Source organism: Gastrolobium bilobum, unplaced genomic scaffold (assembly GCF_033153095.1).
Source record: "Gastrolobium bilobum isolate Gb01-03AN ecotype WA unplaced genomic scaffold, APGP_CSIRO_Gbil_v1 utg3475, whole genome shotgun sequence".
Classification (NCBI taxonomy): domain Eukaryota; kingdom Viridiplantae; phylum Streptophyta; class Magnoliopsida; order Fabales; family Fabaceae; genus Gastrolobium; species Gastrolobium bilobum.
The window spans coordinates 94,499-116,086 of NW_026899991.1; the positions used below are offsets into that span (position 1 = coordinate 94,499).

At 40.3% G+C, this 21,588-nt stretch overlaps 1 protein-coding gene across 1 annotated transcript; it reads left to right on the forward strand.

Annotated features, from left to right (window-relative positions):
* Positions 1-9,985: 9,985 nt before the first annotated feature.
* Positions 9,986-13,257, forward strand: LOC133294673 (pentatricopeptide repeat-containing protein At2g17140). Its single transcript, XM_061493389.1, has 2 exons — positions 9,986-12,483; positions 13,115-13,257. The coding sequence occupies exons 1-2, from the start codon at positions 9,986-9,988 to the stop codon at positions 13,224-13,226; spliced, it is 2,610 nt and encodes an 869-aa protein (XP_061349373.1). The 3' UTR covers positions 13,227-13,257.
* The last annotated feature ends 8,331 nt before the right edge of the window (positions 13,258-21,588 follow it).

The window sequence follows — 21,588 nt, forward strand, 5'->3', positions numbered from 1 at the left end:
AATAACATCTTTTGTATATATTGGCTTTGTAAATTTATTTATTTTTGAAATACAAAAGCATCAGTAAACGATAATATAGTTTTGTTTTGGGCAATGAGATATGAAGCTCTACACAGATGAAATTTTGTTGATGAGATGTGATTAGGTTTTTTCTTGGATTTAGTTGATGGGTTAATGGATCTTGGGTTTAGAAATTTTTGGGCTATGATTGGGGAAAGGTCCAAGTAGGTAGAGGGAAATTAATATATTGGATCGGTTTGGATTGGATCAGTTTTCATCAATCAATCCAAAAACCGATCCAATCCAATTAAAATTTGCGGTTTTTTTTTTTGGTTTTTCGATTTTTGATTTTCGGTTTTTCGGTTCGGTCACCGCAGTTTGAACGGTTTGGATCGGTTGATGAACACCCCTACCCGAGAGTGGTAATTAACTACAGGAACATGAGAAACTAATAGACATGCCATAAAGCATATCTTGATGTCATGGGAAACTTACAGACATTTACTTTTTTTTCTTAGGGGTTCTTCATTTGAATCATATCTCAAAAGTTTCAGACTTTGCCGGATTGTCACCTTTTAAGGAGGGCTCGCTAGCAAAGGATAGAGATTGTAGAACTCTGTGCCTCAATAACTAGGCAAAAAAAAATTAAAATATTATAATTTTGATAAATAACTACAGATACATTGCTGTTTTATAACTATTTACGGGTATGTAGCAGTTATTCATGCCCAAAATGGGCAAGACAATTCACAAACTAGGCGTGAATGATTCCCGCCAAAATTAGGCATGATTAGTCAAGCCTAGGCCAGGCGTGAATGCCTTAGCCAGGCGTTAATGCCTTGGCCTATTTAAGTCCCAAAAAATTCACTTTTCACTTTCACACCTTCTCTCTAAACTTGTTCTCTAACTTCTCTCTAGATTTTTGGTGGAGAATTTCACGCAGCGAAGCCCTGTCAGACAAGTAAGTCTCCATATCGGGTTTATTTATTTTTTAAATACAACAGTACATATGTTATAGTAGTGACATAGGAATTTGTACATATAACATGTTATTATAGTGACCTAGGAATATGTTAAACTAGTGTCCTTGGAATATTTTAGTGACTTTGAATATATTATTGACCTATAAATATATTAGTGACTTAGGAATATGTTAATGACCTACAAATTGGCAGTGACCCAGGAATATTTTACTTATGTAATTTAATATATTTTTTAACCCTTGTTTTAGGCATGTAATTGTAATTAACCTAGTGATTTTTGAATATATTAATGATACCAATTAATTTGTAATTGAGTATAGTACATTATTATGACTGACTCGTCATCTTCTGAGTCACCTCGGTCTACATCCGATACTGAAGCTCAGCCTGAGCCTTCAGATCCCAAGACACACGTGCTTCCAGGACCATTCAGGTGGGATGTACTTCGGAGGCGCACGCAGCGCACACATGTTTCACTAGTTGTGTGGAATGAGGAGAAGGTTCTCCAGTGCAAGACTAGATGCAGTAGGATGCATGGGGCCATCTCCTGACGATATTCCCGACATTGTTGCAGACTACCTGTCACAGGCTGGCTTCCTACAAGTCACACGCATGCGACATATTCAGGTATGCATATAAAAAAGTAGCAATCAAGAATATTTTAATTTTAATAATAAATATGAAAAAATTAGTGTACTTGATAGTCTCGTTTATTTTGATAGTTTGTCTGTATTTATTTCAGATTGATCCCATGCTGATCAGTGCTCCGATAGAGAGGTGGAGACCAGAGACACATACCTTCCACATGACCCAGGGTGAGATGACCATCACACTGCAGGATGTTGCAACTATATTGGGTTTGCCGTCTGAAGGGAGAGTGGTCATCGAAGTTACATATTTGGACTGGCGGGTCGTGTGCCAGGACGTGTTTGGTCATGCTCCCGTCGAGGCTGAGCTCCCTTTTGGGGATGTGAAGCTCTCGTACTTAGATAAACTCTATGCACATTGGGCTGCAGTTGCTGCGGATCCTGAGCAGGTTATATTTTTTACTAAGGCGCACATTGCGCGTATGTTAGGGTCATGGTTCCTTTGCGACAGATCGAGAGGTAGCGTCGTCACATGTCGCTATATTGCATTGCTTTCAGGAGATTTTGGAGAGATTGGATAGTACAGTTGGGGATCTGCTGTTCTCGCCCATTTGTTTAGACAGTTGTGCGAGCTTACTGACCTACGCAGATCAGACATGGGTGAGTGTTATATTCTACTTCAGATATGGGCGTGGATAAGATTTCCACCTATTGCTCCCCCTCTTCCTCAGCCTACTCACCCGGAATGGCGCTACAGGCACTGGCATGTGTCATTTGTATATCTTAATTTGTTATATTTTTTATTACAAATTATTAATACTTTATATGTTTAATTTGGATAACAGGTTTAATGGTTTAGCTCGCTTTAAACTACAACATCAATTTTTATATCGGGGGACTCTAGACGCGTTATGTAGGGACAAGGTATGTTATATTTTTTATGGATTAATTATTATTATTTTATCATGGTGGTAGATACTTAAGTTATGGGAATCTTTTATATTTTTTGTAGGTAGGCTTGGCAGCCATATGACTACTATCATTTCTTGGATGCATCTGCATAGCAGCAATATCTGTGGTTGGCTAGGACACTAGTCACATGTTTCCACAAGATTGAGTACTGCCAACCAGATAGATGCATGAGACACTTTGGTTTGGATCAGCCAATACCATTAAGGCCTAGAAAGCTCAAAGGGGTTCATGATCACACGCTTCGAGGTAAATGACCTGATAACTGGGCGGTTAAGCTAAATCCATCCATACATAGATGGGAGATCAGGGAGCAGCTCATAGGTTCGCTGCCCTCTTCCATTGCCAGGGCTGATGTCACCAAACCATGAGTATATAGATTGGTATAGGCTCAGAGGCAAGCATTACGTATCCATGAGGGCTGCGAAGATTGGACGGAGTGTATGTTTTCTATTTGTCTTAGTTTTATTGTTTATTGATATAGTGCTATTAAATGTCAGTCATACTTTTCCATTTCACTTATGTAGATTGATGGTATGGAGATGTTGTACTTCACGACTACTCACGAGCATTTCTCGAGCTACAATTTAGAGTGGGTCCATGAGGAGATTGGGCGCATCATATCTGTATTCAGAGAGTCATCTAAGATGGATGAGCCAAGTCCACCGGCACCCCCGACCCAGACAAGGGATGAGCCCCAATTGTCTCTTGACATTCCTGGACGTACATAGGAGGGACGTGGGCTAGGACACCATCGAGAACCAGTGCCACCACTTCCAAAGCCTATTCACGCACCTAGGCCACGCACAGATATGTCTAGATATTTCAGGCCTCCCATGATGAGGCATACATATGGTTCTCAGCCCATTTATTTCGCGCCTCCTCAGCATCAGGATGTGCCAGAGTTTCCTTCCCATACAGGTACATAGGGTCCACCGATGGACTCTCAGAGTCAGCCAGTGTACCATGCTAGTCCAGTGCACATGGCATCGGGGTACGTGCCCTCCACACAAGGAAAGAGTAGCAGTCACGATTATCATGAGTGGACACATGGAGATGTTAACGAGTTGATGGATGAGTTGATGTTTGGAGATTGGGGTTCATTTCAGCCTACAGAAGTCACCCCACCTCCGTACCTTGTGTCTACTTCATCTCCCATATAGCCAGTCACAACAGTAGGTCTTATGCCAAAGCCAGCTCTAGCTCCAGATCCAGTACCAGAGCCATGTCCAGCTCCAGCTCCAGATGCAGTACCACGTGCAGCTCCTAGTCGTAGATTGCCACAGTGCCAGGCGCGTCAAAGGCAATGGCCTCCACCTTTGTAGTTTATTTTCTAGGACTACGTTATATTTTGCGACTAACTGTATTTGACTGGATTATGTTTGTATATTTCATGGACTATATATATTTTCTCGTGCGTAGGAGTTATTTATTTTTCTTCACATTTCTTTATTCAATCACGTAGCATAGATAATTCAACATAGATAGAGATGATATATAATAATGCACCATAAAAAGCTATGTGTTGAATACATACGTTTATAAAATCACTGGTTAGGTACACGATTAGGACAAGATCGACGATTATGTCTAGGTAGCTTGCAAAGCCCACACTTAATTCGACTTTGACTGGTTTAATCTTCATCCATCTCATTAAGTATTCTGGTGGACTTTGGACGGCCTTTTGCACGCAATATAGATCTGTCCGGTATGACCATCGGACCTACCCAGGGTGGAATAGCAGCCTCGTTACCAATTGGCTGCCAAGGAAATGAGTATGCATGAACCAAATTATCTGTCAAGAATACATCGTCCACATATTGAAAAGGATTCTGCAGAACACTGATTGCAGCCGCTGCGACATGACTACATGGGTATTTGAAAGCCTTAAACTTGCCACATTGACAAAATCTCTCTGGAAGGTTGATAGAATACGACCTCTCATAACCCTCATCAACTTCAACTACTGTTTGATCAACATTATATGTACGGACATTATGACCTGTAGTAAGGGACTCATTATACTTCAACGACTCAACCACATTTTTGCAATGGTGATGTCAAGCATGAAGTTGTAAGGCCGCAGCTTGACCCCTGGTAACAAAATAATGAACTAGCCTACTGTATGTATGCTTAACCAAACTAATTATTGGCATGTTTCTTGCCCCCTTTAACACCCTGTTAACTAATTCAGACAAGTTTGTTGTCATATGGCCATATCTACGTCCCTCCACATCATATGCACACATCCATTTTTCCTTTAGAATCTGATCAATCCAATCTGCAATCTCAGGACTGGTATCACGAAATTTTGCAACAGCTATATCGAAATCAACCTTGGAAGGAGTATAACCTGTAAAGATAATAATAATTATTTATGTTTAAATTCAGTAACACTTTTAAATGAGATGTAAAAGAGTTGTAACCCATACCTAAGTTCATAACCATCTTCTTCAATTTTTCATTCCTGAACCTTTGATTAAAATTACTAGTAATATGACAATGGCAAAACACATGATGGGCATGTGGTGGTTGCCAACCATGATGATTCTCCACAGCAGATAATATGCTTCGATGTCGATATGAAATGAGACATATATTTTGCATTTGCATAACATGACGACGAATGTTATCAAGGAAGTATTCACATGCTTCCAAGGTCTCGCCCTCAACAATGGCAAATGCTAGTGGCAAACATTCATTATTTCTATCCTGAGTCGTGGCAATCAATAATTTTCCATTATACTTACCATATAAATGAGTGCCATCAATTTGGATTAATGGTTTTCAAAAATTGAAAGCTTCACAACATTGTCTATAGGTCCAAAAAATGCGATGAAACACATTTTTCACGTACCAGTCGATGAGCAACAAAATAATCATCTTTTGAATATTATAAACAGAACCTGGAGAAAAGCGAAGCATATATTCACACCACCTGAGCAAAAAAGCATAAGACTCCTCCCAATCACCATACATCATCGCAATTGCTTTATACTTTGCATACCATGCCTTTCTATATGAAACTTTGAAACCATACGCATAGATGATCCTCTCTTGAACCAGTGTAGTTGAGACTAATGGCTCCTATTTTATCATTCCTAACAATCATATTGTAAGTAGACATTAAACCTTATTCATGTAACTATTAAACACAAAAGAATGACAAAATAATTCAATAGCTTACCTAGTATGAGTGAAGCAATAACATCAGCATCAAGCTATCTATGACCCTGAGAAATGTGGTCATTCAAGCAATTGTGGTCTCCATTCCATTTAGAAACTTTCCAATTTTCACCGTACATTGGTTTTATTACCCTAACCCTCCACGGGCAACCGTGTTCATGCTCACGACAATTCGTACTTAACTTTGTAGGCGTGCTTTCAAGCACAATCACTTCTTGATGCTCTTTCATTAGGTTTCTCTTGATTTCCATCTGCACCTCTTTTTTTATGGAAATTCTTGCTTAACATACAACTTATTACCTATTATCCATGGACCATTATTTGAACTTGAATGTAACGCTCGGCCGCTTCAAGAATCAATGACTATCCCCACATACTAACACTGGACTTTTCAGCGTGCTTTATCCTTACTCACACACTTCCTGAGAAAACTTCCCAAGAAGTCACCCATCCCAGAATTGCTCCAAGTTAAGCACGCTTAATTATGAGTTCTTCCATTTTGGGCTACCGAAAAGTATATGCATCTTGTTAGTATAGGTAGTACCAATTAATTCTTATAAGCTATCTCTAACTGTGCAGTTTCATACCTGCACAATCTTTGGAATCCCTCTTTTTCGGGTGTCGATTCGATTCATTCATGTAATCCCCGTTGGAAGCCTGCCAGGAGCCGCTCCTTGTCTGTGCCCTTTCTCACTAGCGATCTCTTCCCGCCCTCATTAGCGCTTGAGATGTTACACTGAACCTGAATAGGAACTTAAACTTGAACCCTCGTTATAAGAATCATGTTCCCTCAGAAGATCCCAATCAATGTATGTGTACTATGGAATTTCTTTCCAAAAAGGAACAACATCGTCACCTGCATGTTCGAAGTAAAACTATTAATTTTTTTATGGAAATATAAATGTATATTTTCATTGTTTACTAACACACCTTCTGAAATTTACGGTCACTGAGTGGACGTGATGTCATGATGTTCCTGGACATGAGACTCCCCCACAACATTATATTCTAGGATCTGAGTTTCAGGAATACCACGATCATCATCATTGTCCGAAGCGCTAGCATCCTCAGCAAGAAGTTGATCTTCCATTGCGATATTTTAATCATCACCATCATCTTCCACAACACAGGTAGGGTCATTTTCTCCTTCAATAGATAGATTAACAACTGGAGCAGCAGATGATGATGCATTATGTGCAAAATTGAAATCAACTGACCTAATGGGTAAAGCAACATCCTCTGCTTCGGCAATATCCTCGTACAACTCTAAAAAATCTTCCCTTGACTAATTGAAAAATTCTCCAATTACCATTTCTACGTCTTCATCATCCACAACTTGCATACTAATATATTGTGATTCACACCATATTCTTGCAGTGACCACATTGATAGATTATTTACCTTCAAAGCGCTAATTTTTGATGTAGTTCGCTAACTGTTGAGTTGCGTATGATGCGTGTTGGCCTTTTCTCGCCTTAAAAAATGACACCACTTCGACCTTCTATTTTTCTACCTTTATAATTTAAAACAACACGAACAGAATCAGAATGTGAACTCATTCTTAACTATATTAACAAAAAAACACAAAACAGAGTATGAGTAAGCAAATGAGATTGTATCAAAGACTAAGAAGTTATGATGTATAAGAGTTGTGAACAATGTGGAGATGATAGGTGTTAAAATAAGGAATCTGTATGCCAATCACGCCTAAAAGAGACAGGATATATGTGCGACGCCTGCATGGGGCATGACTAATCATGTCTAATTTGGGCGTGAATTACGTGGCATTCACACATAGTTTGGGCGTGAATTGTCTTGCCCAATTTGGGCATGAATAACTGCTACATACCCGTAAATAGTTTCAAAACAGCAATAGTTTCATTAATAGTTGATGTTTTACTATTCACAATATTAATGCTTTTACGTTTCTCTTAAATAAGATGTGTGGACAGTGAGTTTGATTCCCGAGAATGGTAAGTAACTACAGGAAAATGAGAAACTAACAGACATGCCATAAAGCATATCTTGATGTCAAGGGAAACTAACAGACATTTACTTTTTTTTTTTTCCTTAGGGGGTTCTTCATTTGAATCATATCTCAAAAGTGTCAGACTTTGCAGGATGGTCACTTTTTAAGGAGGGCTCGCTAGCAAAGGGTAGAGATAGTAGAACTTTGTGCCTCAATAATAACTGCTATTGTATGATGATAAACCTTTAGTTTATTTTATTTTATAAACTAAAATTATATGAATTATCAAGTTAAATGAGTAAAAACTAGGGTTTTGATATAAAAATCATGAATGTTATGAATTATGAATTAAATAATGTATATTTGCTATTTTGAAGGAATTTGATGATAAATGGAGTCAAATATGAAGATTGGATATATGGAGATAAAAACTAGAAGATATGAGGATCTATCTAAAGAAAATCAAGAAAAATCAAGTTGTTGAAGAGGAAGCTTAAGCCTCCATTTCGAAGCTTAAGCCTCCCAATTATTCCAAAATAAGCAAATAGCCACTGCCTGAGGAAGCTTAAGCCCCCAACTCAGGGCTTAAGCGCGACCAAGAGTAAAAGTTGTGTTTCGAAGAGCGCGCTTAAGCGCGCCACGTTAATTCTGCATGCAATATCAAGGAGGCTTAAGCGCGAAGATTCAGGCTTAAGCGCCCCAAAAGACCCAACTTAGGCCCACTTGAAGTATCCACCTAGGGCACGAATTCTTTGCCCTTAAAAACACATTTTGGGTCAGAATTAATCACTTTTTCATATTCCTAGATAGTTCTTGGTATTTGGAGGCAGAGGGAACGCAGAGAAATCCACAGTTCATGTTCGTGAGCGGCGGAGACGGATTAAAATCAAGCTTGCACTGGAGATATTGAAGATTCACCAATCAACTATGGAGTTTGGAGAAGCTTTTATATTTTCTTTCGTTCTTGATCTTGCTATGTCTGGCTAAATTCTTAAGCAGTTAGGGTTAGATGGAATTCAGTTAATCGTTTATGTCTTGAACAATTCTTTATGTTAATTTTCCTTTTTATCATGAATGAAATTATCTGTTCTTAATGCTTTATATGAGCTTGAATCTTATATATTGATCTTAGGTAAATGCATGACAATAGGAATGTTGGTGCATGATCTGTATCTGATAATTTCATCGAAAGCTTTATGATTCTAGGGATAGACACAGGGTTTGCGTAATCGTTAGATTCTTGAATTTAATGCTTATCTTCTTGTGGAAAAACCGAGGAACTAGGATTCTTGCAAGATTGTAAAGATTTAGGGTAACAAGGGATTGAGCCCTAATTACATTAGAAAGAATCGATTAGATTGATATTAAGGGCGATTAACTTAAAGAAGGAATTCAGACATAATCGAGAGATTGAAGGAAATCGAAACCTTAGCTACGTTTAATTTCTATTAGTTAAATCAAATCTTTAAATTCTTGTTTTTATTCTTGCTTTTAATTACTTTAAATATTTAAATTTCAATTCAAATCCTGTTACAAATGCAATTTCGATTGTCCAACTTAAGTCAAAGTAGTGAACTAGTGATTGAATTTTAATCCTCGTGGGAACGATCTCTTACTTAAACATTATATTACTTGTACGACCGGTGCATTTGCCGTGATCGCAACATTTGCCGTTATCGCCAACATATGACCCTGCGGATGGTCCATTTTTGTGTTTTCGCTATTATTTTCCTCATTTATATGTTTTCTAAATTCTAATTTATGACATAATGAACAAAACTTCGCAGCAAAACTTACTGATAACCCTGCGGATAAGTTGGTTGCTGTGATTAATGGAAACACTTTGTTGTGTTTTGCTAGCTTGACCACTGTGAATAGATTCATGCCAATTGTTTAATTTTATTTCTTGTTTGTATATGAATTTTATGGCATTGGCTCTTGCAAAACTCTTAAATGGGACTCCAATTTTCTTTTTTAAATAAAAGTAACTAAGAATTTTAACGAAAAGATAAACCCCGCAAACTATGTACCTAGCAAACTTTTTATTTATATATTGTTACAAACTATATTATATATTATGAAAGTATCATTAAGTTATACTATATACTTCGGAAGGGAAGTACGTAATATAATTTGTAAAAATTTGTAAAACGGATCATTCCTCCCACCCTGAGTAGGTCAAAACTACGTAATTTTGACCACAGTTTAAAACTACGTAATTTGCTACCGGGAAACCTCCGAAAGCACAATCTAAAGTCTAAACCAAACAAAACAAGACAACACACTAACATATGGAGCAAACGAGGAAGCTAGTGAAAGGTGTTTTGAAGAACAGCAACAATCCGAGATTGGCATGGCATCTTTTAAAGCGCATCCTTTCTTCTCCTTCGTCTTCGTTATCCACTTCTACTACTACTCATCATCTTGTTGCTACCATGACACGTGTCCTTGTTGGCGCTAACATGCAGCGCGAAATCGATGAACTCCACGAACTCATCGTGGCGTCGCAGGTCAACCACATTGCCCATTCTTGCATCATTTCCCTGGTTCGAGTTTTGGCACAATCGGGTCACATCGACAGGGCTTTCTCGCACTTCAAATCCCTCAGAACCCAATTCCCTGCACTTCCTCCTTCACTTTCCTCGTACCACTTGCTCCTCCACTTAACCCTCAAACAAAACCGTTCAGATTTCGTCAAGTGGTTATACACCGACATGATCGCCGCTGGTGTTAAGCCACAAACCTACACTTTCAATCTCTTGATTCAATCCTTGTGTGAATCCGGCGCTCTTGATCATGCTCGTGAACTGTTTGATAGAATGTCTGAAAAAGGGTGTCAACCCAATGAGTTCACTTTTGGGATTTTGGTTCGCGGGTTTTGTAGAGCCGGCCTCGTCAATCAAGCCTTGGAGCTTGTTAACAAGGAAAATCACAATGCTAATAGAGTTGTGTACAATACTCTGGTTTCTAGCTTTTGTAGAAGGGATCTTACTGATGAAGCTGAGAAATTGGTTGGGAGGATGAGAGAGAAGGGTATGTTGCCGGATGTTGTTACCTTTAACTCTAGGATATCAGCACTTTGTAGAGCCGGGAAAGTTTTAGAGGCGTCGAGGATTTTCAGAGATATGCAGGTGGATGAAGAGTTGGGAGTTCCCAGGCCTAATATCATAACTTTTAACTTGATGCTTAAGGGATTCTGCAAGCAAGGTATGCTGGAGGATGCTAGGTCTTTGGTTGAGACCATGAAGAAAATTGGTAATTTTGTCACTTTGGAAAGTTATAATATATGGTTGTTTGGGTTGCTTAGAAATGGAAAATTATCGGAAGCTTGGTTAGTTCTTAATGAAATGGTAGCCGAAGGCATTGAACCAAATGCTTATTCATATAACATTATGATGGATGGGCTGTGCAGGAACCATATGCTGTCAGATGCCAGAAGGTTGGTGGATTTGATGATCAACAATGGTGTTTACCCGGATACTGTTACTTATAGTATTCTCCTCCATGGGTACTGTAGCAAAGGGAAGGTTTTTGAAGCTAAAACTGTTCTTCATGAAATGATAAGGAATGGCTGTCACCCAAATACTTATACCTGCAACACATTGCTGCATAGCCTGTGGAAAGAGAAGAGAACACTAGAAGCAGAGGAGTTTCTGCAAAAGATGAATGAAAAACACTATCAATTAGATACTGTGACCTGCAATATTGTGGTCAATGGTCTCTGTAGAAATGGAGAGCTGGATAAAGCAATTGAAATTGTAAGTGAGATGTGGACTGATGGACCAACTTCCCTTGGTAAAGGAAACACATTTGCCAGCCTAGTTAATTCAATCCATAATGTATCAAACAGCTTGCCTGATGTAATCACATATACAACCATAATTAATGGACTTTGTAAGGTTGGAAGGCTAGAGGAAGCCAAAAAAAAATTTATTGAGATGATGGCAAAAAACTTGCACCCGGATTCTATGACCTATGACACGTTCATTTGGAGTTTCTGTAAACAAGGGAAGATATCATCGGCCTTCCGTGTCCTGAAGGATATGGAGAGAAATGGTTGCAACAACACTCTTCGAACTTATAATTCATTGATCCTGGGCTTAGGAAGTAAAAGGCAAATATTTGAAATATACGGATTGATGGATGAGATGAGAGAAAAAGGGATAAGTCCTGATATTTGCACTTATAATAACATAATTAGTTGTCTTTGTGAAGTAGGGAAAACAAAGGATGCCACTTCTCTTTTACATGAAATGTTGGATAAGGGCATATTTCCCAATATATCTTCCTTCAAAATATTGATTAAAGCCTTCAGCAAGTCTACTGATTTTAAAGTAGCATGTGAACTATTTGAGGTAGCTTTGAGTATATGTGGCCACAAAGAAGCCTTGTACAGTTTGATGTTCAACGAATTACTTGCTGGAGGACAACTCTCTGAAGCAAAGGAGCTATTTGAAGCCTCGTTAGATCGATTTTTCACATTGAAGAATTTCATGTATAAAGAATTGATTGACAGACTTTGCCAGGACGAAAGATTAGATGATGCTAATGGCCTTCTTCATAAATTGATTGATAAGGGGTATGGCTTCAACCATTCATCATTCATGCCTGTAATTGATGGCCTAAGTAAAAGGGGGAACAAGCAACAAGCTGATGAACTAGCAAAGAAGATGATGGAATTGGCTTTAGAAGATAGAGCTGCTGATAGGACTTATCAAAATAGAAAGAGGATCGTTCCTGGAAAACTACATAAGGATGGTGGAAGTGACTGGCAGGATATAATTAACAGGTATGGCCATTTGGGTGATGAATATAATCTTTCATTTCACTTTTGGGTTCCGTTCATCTTCGGAAAAATGATGATTTTTCATTAGATAGTTTGGGTTGTCCTGGGTTCAATTGTTTATTCAGTTCTTTTTCTTTGTCTGTGGTTAGTCTGTCCATAATCTGCATCCTTAATCTCTAAATGCGACTACTAGCTTTCCCAAAAATATGGTCTATGTAATTTCTTTTATAACTTTTGGACAATGACAACTTAAACTGCTGAATTTTAGAAGACAGAGAAAACTATGTTTGGATGAATGGAATACTACCACCTGATAGAACCTGTGGCCTCATTTCTATACCTTATTTATTAGACAGTTTCTAACTCGACTTGGTTGATAAACTCACACAGATAAAAACATTTTATGCGTTTTATTCATCTTTGAAAGATTTGCTTTATCATGTGACATCTAACAATATATCTTATTATCATTTGCTGCCATCTTAAATATATTAGTTCCATCAAACTAAATGTAAACTCGGATTCTACTATGCGTTGTATAATGTCTGGCTTTTTTAACGAGTGCAATCCACAATTTACTTATGCTACATATTCTTCGATCAGTAATAATGAATCGTTACCTAATCCTTGACAGGGATGGTGGCAGTGGAATTGCATTGAAAACTCTGAAGCATGTGCAGAATGGCTGGGGTCAAGGAAGTATATCGAGTTTGCTGCCTCAGCAGAAGGATTTTCTTGATTACTAAGATGGTGGTGGTTAATTGTTTTTTTTTTTTTTTTTTTCTGGGTATGCTTACCTTTTTCTTTCAACCCCAGAGGTGGGTGGAGGGAGTAGCAGATAGGAGAATGTAAAGGTTTGTGGTTCGAGATATAGAAGACCTATTTGTAAGTAAAGCAGGTTTTCTGTTAAGTCTTCATTATTCCTTTCAATGCCAAGGATATGCAATACCAATATTAATTCAAAGACCAGTGTATGAGTTATATAAACACTTAAGTTAAACATTTTCCCCTCTTGTATGTCCGCTGAATATCAAGGGTGTGCACTTGATAACTGTTCTGGATAGCCCACATGCATAGGCCTACTACTGGGCCCAATCTAAAAGGCCCACTTCTAGAAGACATCATAGGATGCCTCCTCTTCCCCATGCACACCAGCTGCCCCTGCACAAGGGCAGGGGTTCAGCATGCCTAGCCTGAAAAGGCTAGGCTGGCTAGGTTGACTAGGGCTCTTGCTCTAAATACCCCCTCTCACATTGAGGGACAGATCCTCTTCTTCTCCATTGAGCTTCATGCGCTGCCACCAGGAGAACAACCCTAGCCATACACACACACTCCCCCCTTGAGCACATACATGGGAAGCTCCACTAGCGCCTTGGTCTCTACCATGGTTACTATGGACACCCCTATATCAATATACTTCACCCTCACGGGAGACATCTATGTACCACCTACAGTACATTGGCGCCGTCTGTGGGAAACCATAAATTCTGATTCCCACTCTTCAACCGGAAGTTCTAAGAAAGCCGATAAACTCTCTTCTCTCCCAGTTTCACAACTCATAACCTCTTTGTCACTTTTCTCAAAGGCATTCTAGCAAAACGCCCCTTGTTTATTCAACTACAAAAGACCTGTTACTGGGTTATACGAAAGTCTTTAAACACAACTGAAGGAAAACCAGATCTACAAGGGAAATAGAAGAACCAAAACATCGGATTTCCAGAAATCCAAAAAATATTAGCCAGCAAGTCCATCACAACCTCATTCTTTGGGAGCATGTCGTTCAAGGGATACCAGCCAAGCACGAGACCGGTCTTTGGGAACATATCCTTAAAACCCAAACCAGTCAACTTCAATCCAGCGTACAACATCACTAAATTCTTACATTTCGGGAAGCCATCATCTACTGAGCTGAGAAACCAGCATTCACAATAAATGCCACCCAACAAGAAGAAAAAGGAAATGCCAGTGGATAGAGAAGGAAAAAAGACCCAAACCAACTCATGAATGGAGTTTGAAGAAATGACGATGCAGAACCCATCACTGCTTTATTGGCGATCAACCAACCGTACCAGAGTAAAAGCCTAATAAGCAAATCAATCCATATCTTCAGTTATTGACTCCCTCAAAGACTCCTCTTTTCCTTCCGAACGGTCAGAGGTAAGAAAGACAGCTTTTTCCTATGCACTACAGTTATTGTCCAAGACTTGTACAAACACGACTCCATCAAGATCCATACCAGGCGGTCATAAAGAAGGACATGTCAAAAAAGGTCCATTTCTTAAATGCTTTAAAAAATATATTACTTAAACTTTTCCAATCTCGTGGGATGCAATTTCAACAAAGCTATGTGTCATGAATTGACCAACTGATGGGCCCCAAAAAGGTGGTCTCCACCAAAAAATCAAAGGTAACACCAATTTCAATTTTATATATATTCGTGACTGTAGTCATGTGAATTCTGATCTTCAATCAATTGTCAAATCAAAATCAAAGACATTGGGGTGCGGTCTATCTTTAGAACTCGGTTTGTGGATGCGTGCTTTCTCGGAGGACGTGCACTAAACAAAGCTGTGATCTTGACATCAGTTCTCATATCTTTCTTTTCATATTATTTAATAAACAAAGCTGTGGTCTTGGCATCAGTTCTCATATCTTTCTTTTCATTTTATTTAATAATTGTTATATATATATATATATATATATATATATATATTTCAATGTGAAGTTTCTAGAAGACACAGAATAAAAGATGTAAGTTTGTACTAGCAAGCTGACAGAGGGGAGTAGACAACTCAGAGAAGCATGACCCGAGTCAATGGCGTAGCCAAACAGGGACTTTCGCCAACCTACTACAACCTTACAAGGATTAAAGGATCAAGGAATTTTAAAATAGCTTTCTTGTTATCACAGATGTCGAACGCCAGATGTCGCCTACACCACCGACCGCCAAAGATTAACAAACCAAGGAGGGTCCAACCGCCCAACGGTACCACCGCCCACTGTCACCGTTCATAAGCCATGACCCCATCATCCTTATGCCTATCACGCCTAACGCCATATGTTGCTAACCGCCCTACTGCCGGTCGAACCGAACGCCATATGTTGAAAGGTTTGATTTTTTCCACCCAAGTGTAAAACAACAGCCTTGAACCACCGCTCAAGCCAATCACCCAACGGTTTGACAGGAACGATCGCCACTCACTATTCAGTGGCTCCACCAGATTGGCCATCTTCCGGTCGCCAGCAAGCTAGACATCCACTCCCAGGTAAAGATGTATCTCATACTTTCATTCATATGGTTTAGTTTCAACCACTTTCCAGGTCGCTTACCACATGTTCGAAGAAATCAACAAATGCAATCCAAGAAACGACCGTCTTCACGAGTAATTCATCGAGCATATAGAAGATCCCTTCAATCAGTCCAAAGAATACCAAACTTGAAGGTCCCATCGCCCTAAGAAGCCACCGCCCAACATATCAAACTTCTTAGACCGTACAGATTCAGAAAATCAATAAAATAGAGCTCCAGGAACTCCTCTCCGGCAACCGCCGCACTACATGTTTACTGATGGGCACAATCGCTCAGAAGCCACACTGGCCGAGCATCAAGGAACCATTTTCCGCTTCGCAAACGAGGACACGCAGGCGCCTCACTATCAACAGCTTACAAAGCCTTGATCTTTCCGATCGGAAGCCAGTCCAGACCACCTCGGACATTAATCTCTCACTTTCAACTGTACATCGATCACCCTCCTGATGGATGAGAACCATTGAGAGGTACTTTGCCCAGTATAACAAGCCTTTGAGAAGGTCGCCCTTTTCTCTTGACGAGGAGCTTATGACCCTCGCCAGGAATACCAGCTTGTAGAAGCAGCCTCCCCCACACACGATGGCCAACCGGAAAAATGAAGCCCGATTAAACTGCTCAGCTTTATGCCAGTCGCCGGTACTTGAAGATGTGGTCGCCCACCCACCGCCAGCCATCAACCGCCCAACGAAGACCAAACCTCTAAACAAGCCACCGCCAGGTCCGAGCGCCCATCAATTTCGGGTGGCCACCAGTTCTGAGCGCTCATCAATTCTGGGCGACCACCAATGCCAGTCAGTTCCTCATCCACAACTTATCTCCCTTCTCTTGCCGTTCACCGCCACTACCCTGAAGACCAGGTTCGCTCCCAACGGGAAGACTGACATCCTTTTTTACTCAACCAATCGTCCAAGACTCTTTCAGCCGGACATATGGCGAGGCAACCATAGCCGGCGATCATGACTAGCGATCATGGCTGGCGACCAACCCGCTCGCTCTCATCAACCTTCACACACTAGTCTTCATGCTAGGGCATTCATGGCAGGCGACAATGGCAGACGACCTCCGTTTCGAAGCTCCGTGGTTTCACTAGTCAATTTTGGCTATCGGCGAGGCTCCCTTTAGCTCAGAACCGCCAGCCACTCATCTACCAACCATCTTATCTGTCTTCCCTCGATGGCAACGTGGAGATCGATTTTAAAGATTAACCGAGCAAACACTGAAGATTGAGTATTTCTCCTGCTCGGCTAAAGTGCTGAAAGAGAGGGAACTAACAAATGTGAAGGTCATCCCTGAAGACCGCGTATTCAAGTGTTGAAGGAGAGGGAACTAACAAATCACAAGTTATTATTGCAACTATGATGGCGGGCCCCTATTGAGAACTACAAGAAGTTAAAGTTAGCAAACATATGTGTTGTCTCTGCAAAGAAAGATACTTACGCAAGAATTGATTTCTTTGAAAGGCGTGCTATCAATTGGTGACCAAAGTCTACGTCTATTTTTTCTACATACACGTGACCTCAAAGATTGGTAAGGCATCACTTAATTAGAGTGCCTCAAAATACGTAATCAGAAGGTGACTTTAATTGCTATTATGATGGCGGCCAAATAATCCGGGGAAAAAGAACCATTACCGAAGGGCGATCCACTCGTACCTCAAGCAATCAACATTTACATGCCAAGTGCCCAATGACTCTCACATTGTCAGGTTTTATTTTCAACAATAATATCTTGTCATATATATGGCTCTTTTTCTTCATTCTATATCCTCTTATTTGATCATAATTTTCATACGAGCTGCTTAATAATTAACGGACGTAATGTCCATTTACAAGTTTTCTGCCCTCACGCTATCAGGGTGCCATTACGTGAAGCATCTATCAAACATGAATTTCCTTCTTCCATTTTAAATGGTGCGAAGTACATGATCTGACAATCACGTGAAAGCTAAGCAAAGCAAACATTTTTCAGAGCAAGTCTTTGAATATTGATTCTCGTGGGACCCACCTTAAAGATTTCATCTACATTCAAATTTCTGAAGAACAACAAAGGTCGTGCAGCCAAATAAATTGACAAGTCAATGAGGATATCAATATTTTTCTCACAGAATGGAACGCCCTTTTCAATTCTAAGGTCATTTGAAAATGCTCATTTGAAAATGGTAAGGGTCACATGCAAATAAAAGGAGTACAATATTTGACCGGCCAGACTTGAGACCGTTCAGAAGAAAGATGGCCACCTTCTCTATCGATCCTTCTGCTTATCCAACAGGAAGACCAGCTTTCCATCACGCCCAACAGGGAGACCAGCATTTCATCACTCCCAACAGAGAGGCCAACATTTCATCACGCCCAACATGGAGGCCAACATTTCAGCTCTCCCAACATGGAGACCAAGCTCTCATCCCGCCCAACAGGGAGGCAAGCATTTCATCACGCCCAACAGTAGGATTTCAGCTCTCCCAACATGGAGACCAAGCTCTTATGCCAATCAACAACCTGAAAGCTATCCAATCAACACTTGCATGCCAAGTGTCGGTCAGGTTTTATTCTCAACACCAGGCAACAACATCTCTTCACTAGTATATATATGTTTCTCTCCAACTACATCATTATAAATCTCATATGATTATAAATTTCATATGAGTTGAAAGTCGAGATGGTTCTCATCTCCGACAATTAATTGTGAAAGCCGGGATGGTTCTCACCCACGGTAATTAGTTATGAAGGCCGAGATGGTTCTCACCCACGGTAATTAGTTATGAAGGCCGGGACGGTTCTCACCTCCGGCAAACAAAGTTCGGGATGTGATACCCCTCGGCAAACAAAGTCTGGGATGTGATACCCCTCGGCACCGGGAAGTGATACCCCTCGGCAAACAAAGTCTGGGATGTACTACCCCTCGGCAAACAAAGTCCGGGATGTGCTTCCCCTCGGCAAACAGAGTCCTAGATGTGCTACCTTTCGGCAAAAGTCCTATATGGCCGGCGCCTGGCCAACGTCCCACTAGGCACATTTTTATCGTCATTTATGAGGGTACATAAATGTCTCCCGTGAGGGTGAAGTATATTGATATAGGGGTGTCCATAGTAACCATGGTAGAGACCAAGGCACTAGTGGAGCTTCTCATGTATGTGCTCAAGGGGGGAGTGTGTGTGTATGGCTAGGGTTGTTCTCCTAGTGGCAGCGCATGAAGCTCAATGGAGAAGAAGAGGATTTGTCCCTCAATGTGAGAGGGGGTATTTAGAGCAAGAGCCCTAGTCAACCTAGCCAGCCTAGCCTTTTCAGGCTAGGCATGCTGAACCTCTGCCCTTGTGCAGGGGCAGCTGGTGTGCATGGGGAAGAGGGGGCATCCTATGATGCCTTCTAGAAGTGGGCCTTTTAGATTGGGCCCCGTAGTGGGCCTATGCATGTGGGCTATCCAGAACAGAAGCCCCCCAGCTTGGTAGCTTTGCGAAGCAAGGGTGCCAAGATGTATGGCAGCTTAGGCCGGTTATTCGTAGTGTGTAGTGTTCTAAGCAGGATATAATGTAACCGATCGATAATACGTCGGCCTTCATGAGTTGCTTATTTGTTGTCGTCGAGTATGAATTGTCTGATTGACAATGCTTAAATACTTCAGGAGAATCTTCTATTATGGCTTGCAATTGTGCTGAACTTTGTTGTCTTCGAAGATGCGTCTTGTTATTGAGGAAGGTCTTCAAATATTGTTGAAGTAGTAATAAGCTGGCGAGCCCATGTTGAATCAAGTACCCTGTAGATGATGACAACTGGAACAAGAAAGTCTTGACCGTCTGATAATAATAAAATAATGTCGACAGGATTGCAGATCCGAGCTTCGTGAGATAAATAAAGTAGTAGATGAGATCTTCCGGAGAGGATGATGTGTTCCAAAATAGAGAGTGATGGAGATTCTCATGATAAATAACGCCCATGTGGAATCAAGCAGCCTGGAGATTTTAACAGTTGTTCCAAGAGAGAGATGTGATGAAGATCCTGATGATAAATATATACGCTCCATTCTTCATAAATAAATCTTGCTGGTGACAAATAATGTAGTAGATGAAAACCTCTGGAGAAGATAATTGTTCCAAGAGGGAGAGGTGATGAAGATCCTGATGATAAATATATACGCTCCATTCTTCATAAATAAATCTTGCTGGTGACAAATAATGTAGTAGATGAAAACCTCTCGAGAAGATAATTGTTCCAAGAGAGAGAGGTGATGAAGATCCTGATGATAAATATATACGCTCCATTCTTCATAAATAAATCTTGCTGGTGACAAATAATGTAGTAGATGAAAACTTCTGGAGAAGATAATTGTTGCAAGAGAGAGAGGTGATGAAGATCCTGATGATAAATATATATGCTCCTTTCTTCAGAAATAAAACTCGTAGGTGAGAAATAATGTAGTAGATGAAAGCTTCCCGAGAAGATAATGTGTTCCAAGAGAGAAAGAGGCTGGTAGTCTTCATAGATGATAGATATGTATATTCCTTTCTTTCACAACGGCGATATGAATGTATAATAAATAATGCCCAGTAACTTGGGTCTTTGATGTCCAGTTGCTCCAATTTAAATCCCACAGACGGCGCCAATGTACTGATAGAATCAGTAAGCCCACTGTGTACCCTGATAGGGTAATATCAATATATGGATAATACCTTCAGCCAAGGTAAAGACCTGGCTAATAAGTAATGTTCCAAGGGTTTGGTAAGTTAATAACAATGGCAGATAATGAGCAATAATGAGACTAAATACAAATGGGCATAACAACAGTACATAAATCGATCTCCACTATGTGTGGGGGGAGTGGTATTTATAGAGGTCCTGTGTGCTGATCCGTTGAGGGATCCTCTTCTGGAGGTCAACGCTCCTTGGGGCCTGCTATGATTAGCTCCCATAGCAGGAGTAGGCAGTGATACAGTACCTGCTTCTGGCGGTGGCAGCATGGGACAGAGGGGCGTTTACCTGTAATGGTATCTGGGGCGACTTACAGAGGGTTGGGGTTCCTAGGAGAGGCATTTTAGTGTCTCGCTTAGGAATGCGAGCCGCCTAGGGACCAGTGCTTGGTCGATGCTGGTAGGGCTGACATGTACAAGTGGGGGGTCATTGGGCCCCCGCCATTGGGCTGCCCACATGGTTGGGCCCTTTTAGGGGAAAGGGTTTATTGGGCTTCTTAGGGGTTGGGTTATCTAGAATAGGAACCCTAGCCATACACACACACTCCCCCCTTCAGCACATACATGGGAAGCTCCACTAGTGCCTTGGTCTCTACCATGGTTACTATGGACACCCCTATATCAATATACTTCACCCTCACGGGAGACATCTATGTACCACCTACAGTACAATAACATTGCCAAATAGATAGATATAGATAGCCATTTGTCGTTTGCTATGGAAAGTAACTACATGGTTTTAAAACCATTCATCCCCTTCTCCTCATATCCCGTCCTTCTCCCTATTTTAGTTTGATTCCCATATGAGGATTTTTAATTGAAGTTCATAAATGGTAACACACCAAATCAAGTGATTTTGAATTGCTACTTTCTTCTTTGATTATGTAGTTATCTGCTTAAGCCTTAAAATATATTTTATTTTTTTTCTTGAATTCTGATCACCAGTCAATTGTAATTAATAAAACCTCTAAAGTCTCTTAATATCTAACAGATTGTGTATGTAGCTCTACTTATGTATATGAACATTGCAGTGCCTATCAAGGAAGAATTTTTGTTCTTCAATGTGGAAGTTATATATATTTTGGGAACAAATTGTGATGGATGAAATATATGCAAT

Bases quoted from the DNA above. Each gene is read 5' to 3' on its own strand.
- LOC133294673 (XM_061493389.1), top strand. From the start codon at position 9,986: ATGGAGCAAACGAGGAAGCTAGTGAAAGGTGTTTTGAAGAACAGCAAC. The intron at 12,484-13,114 runs GTATGGCCATTT...AATCCTTGACAG, and splicing joins TGGCAGGATATAATTAACAG to GGATGGTGGCAGTGGAATTG.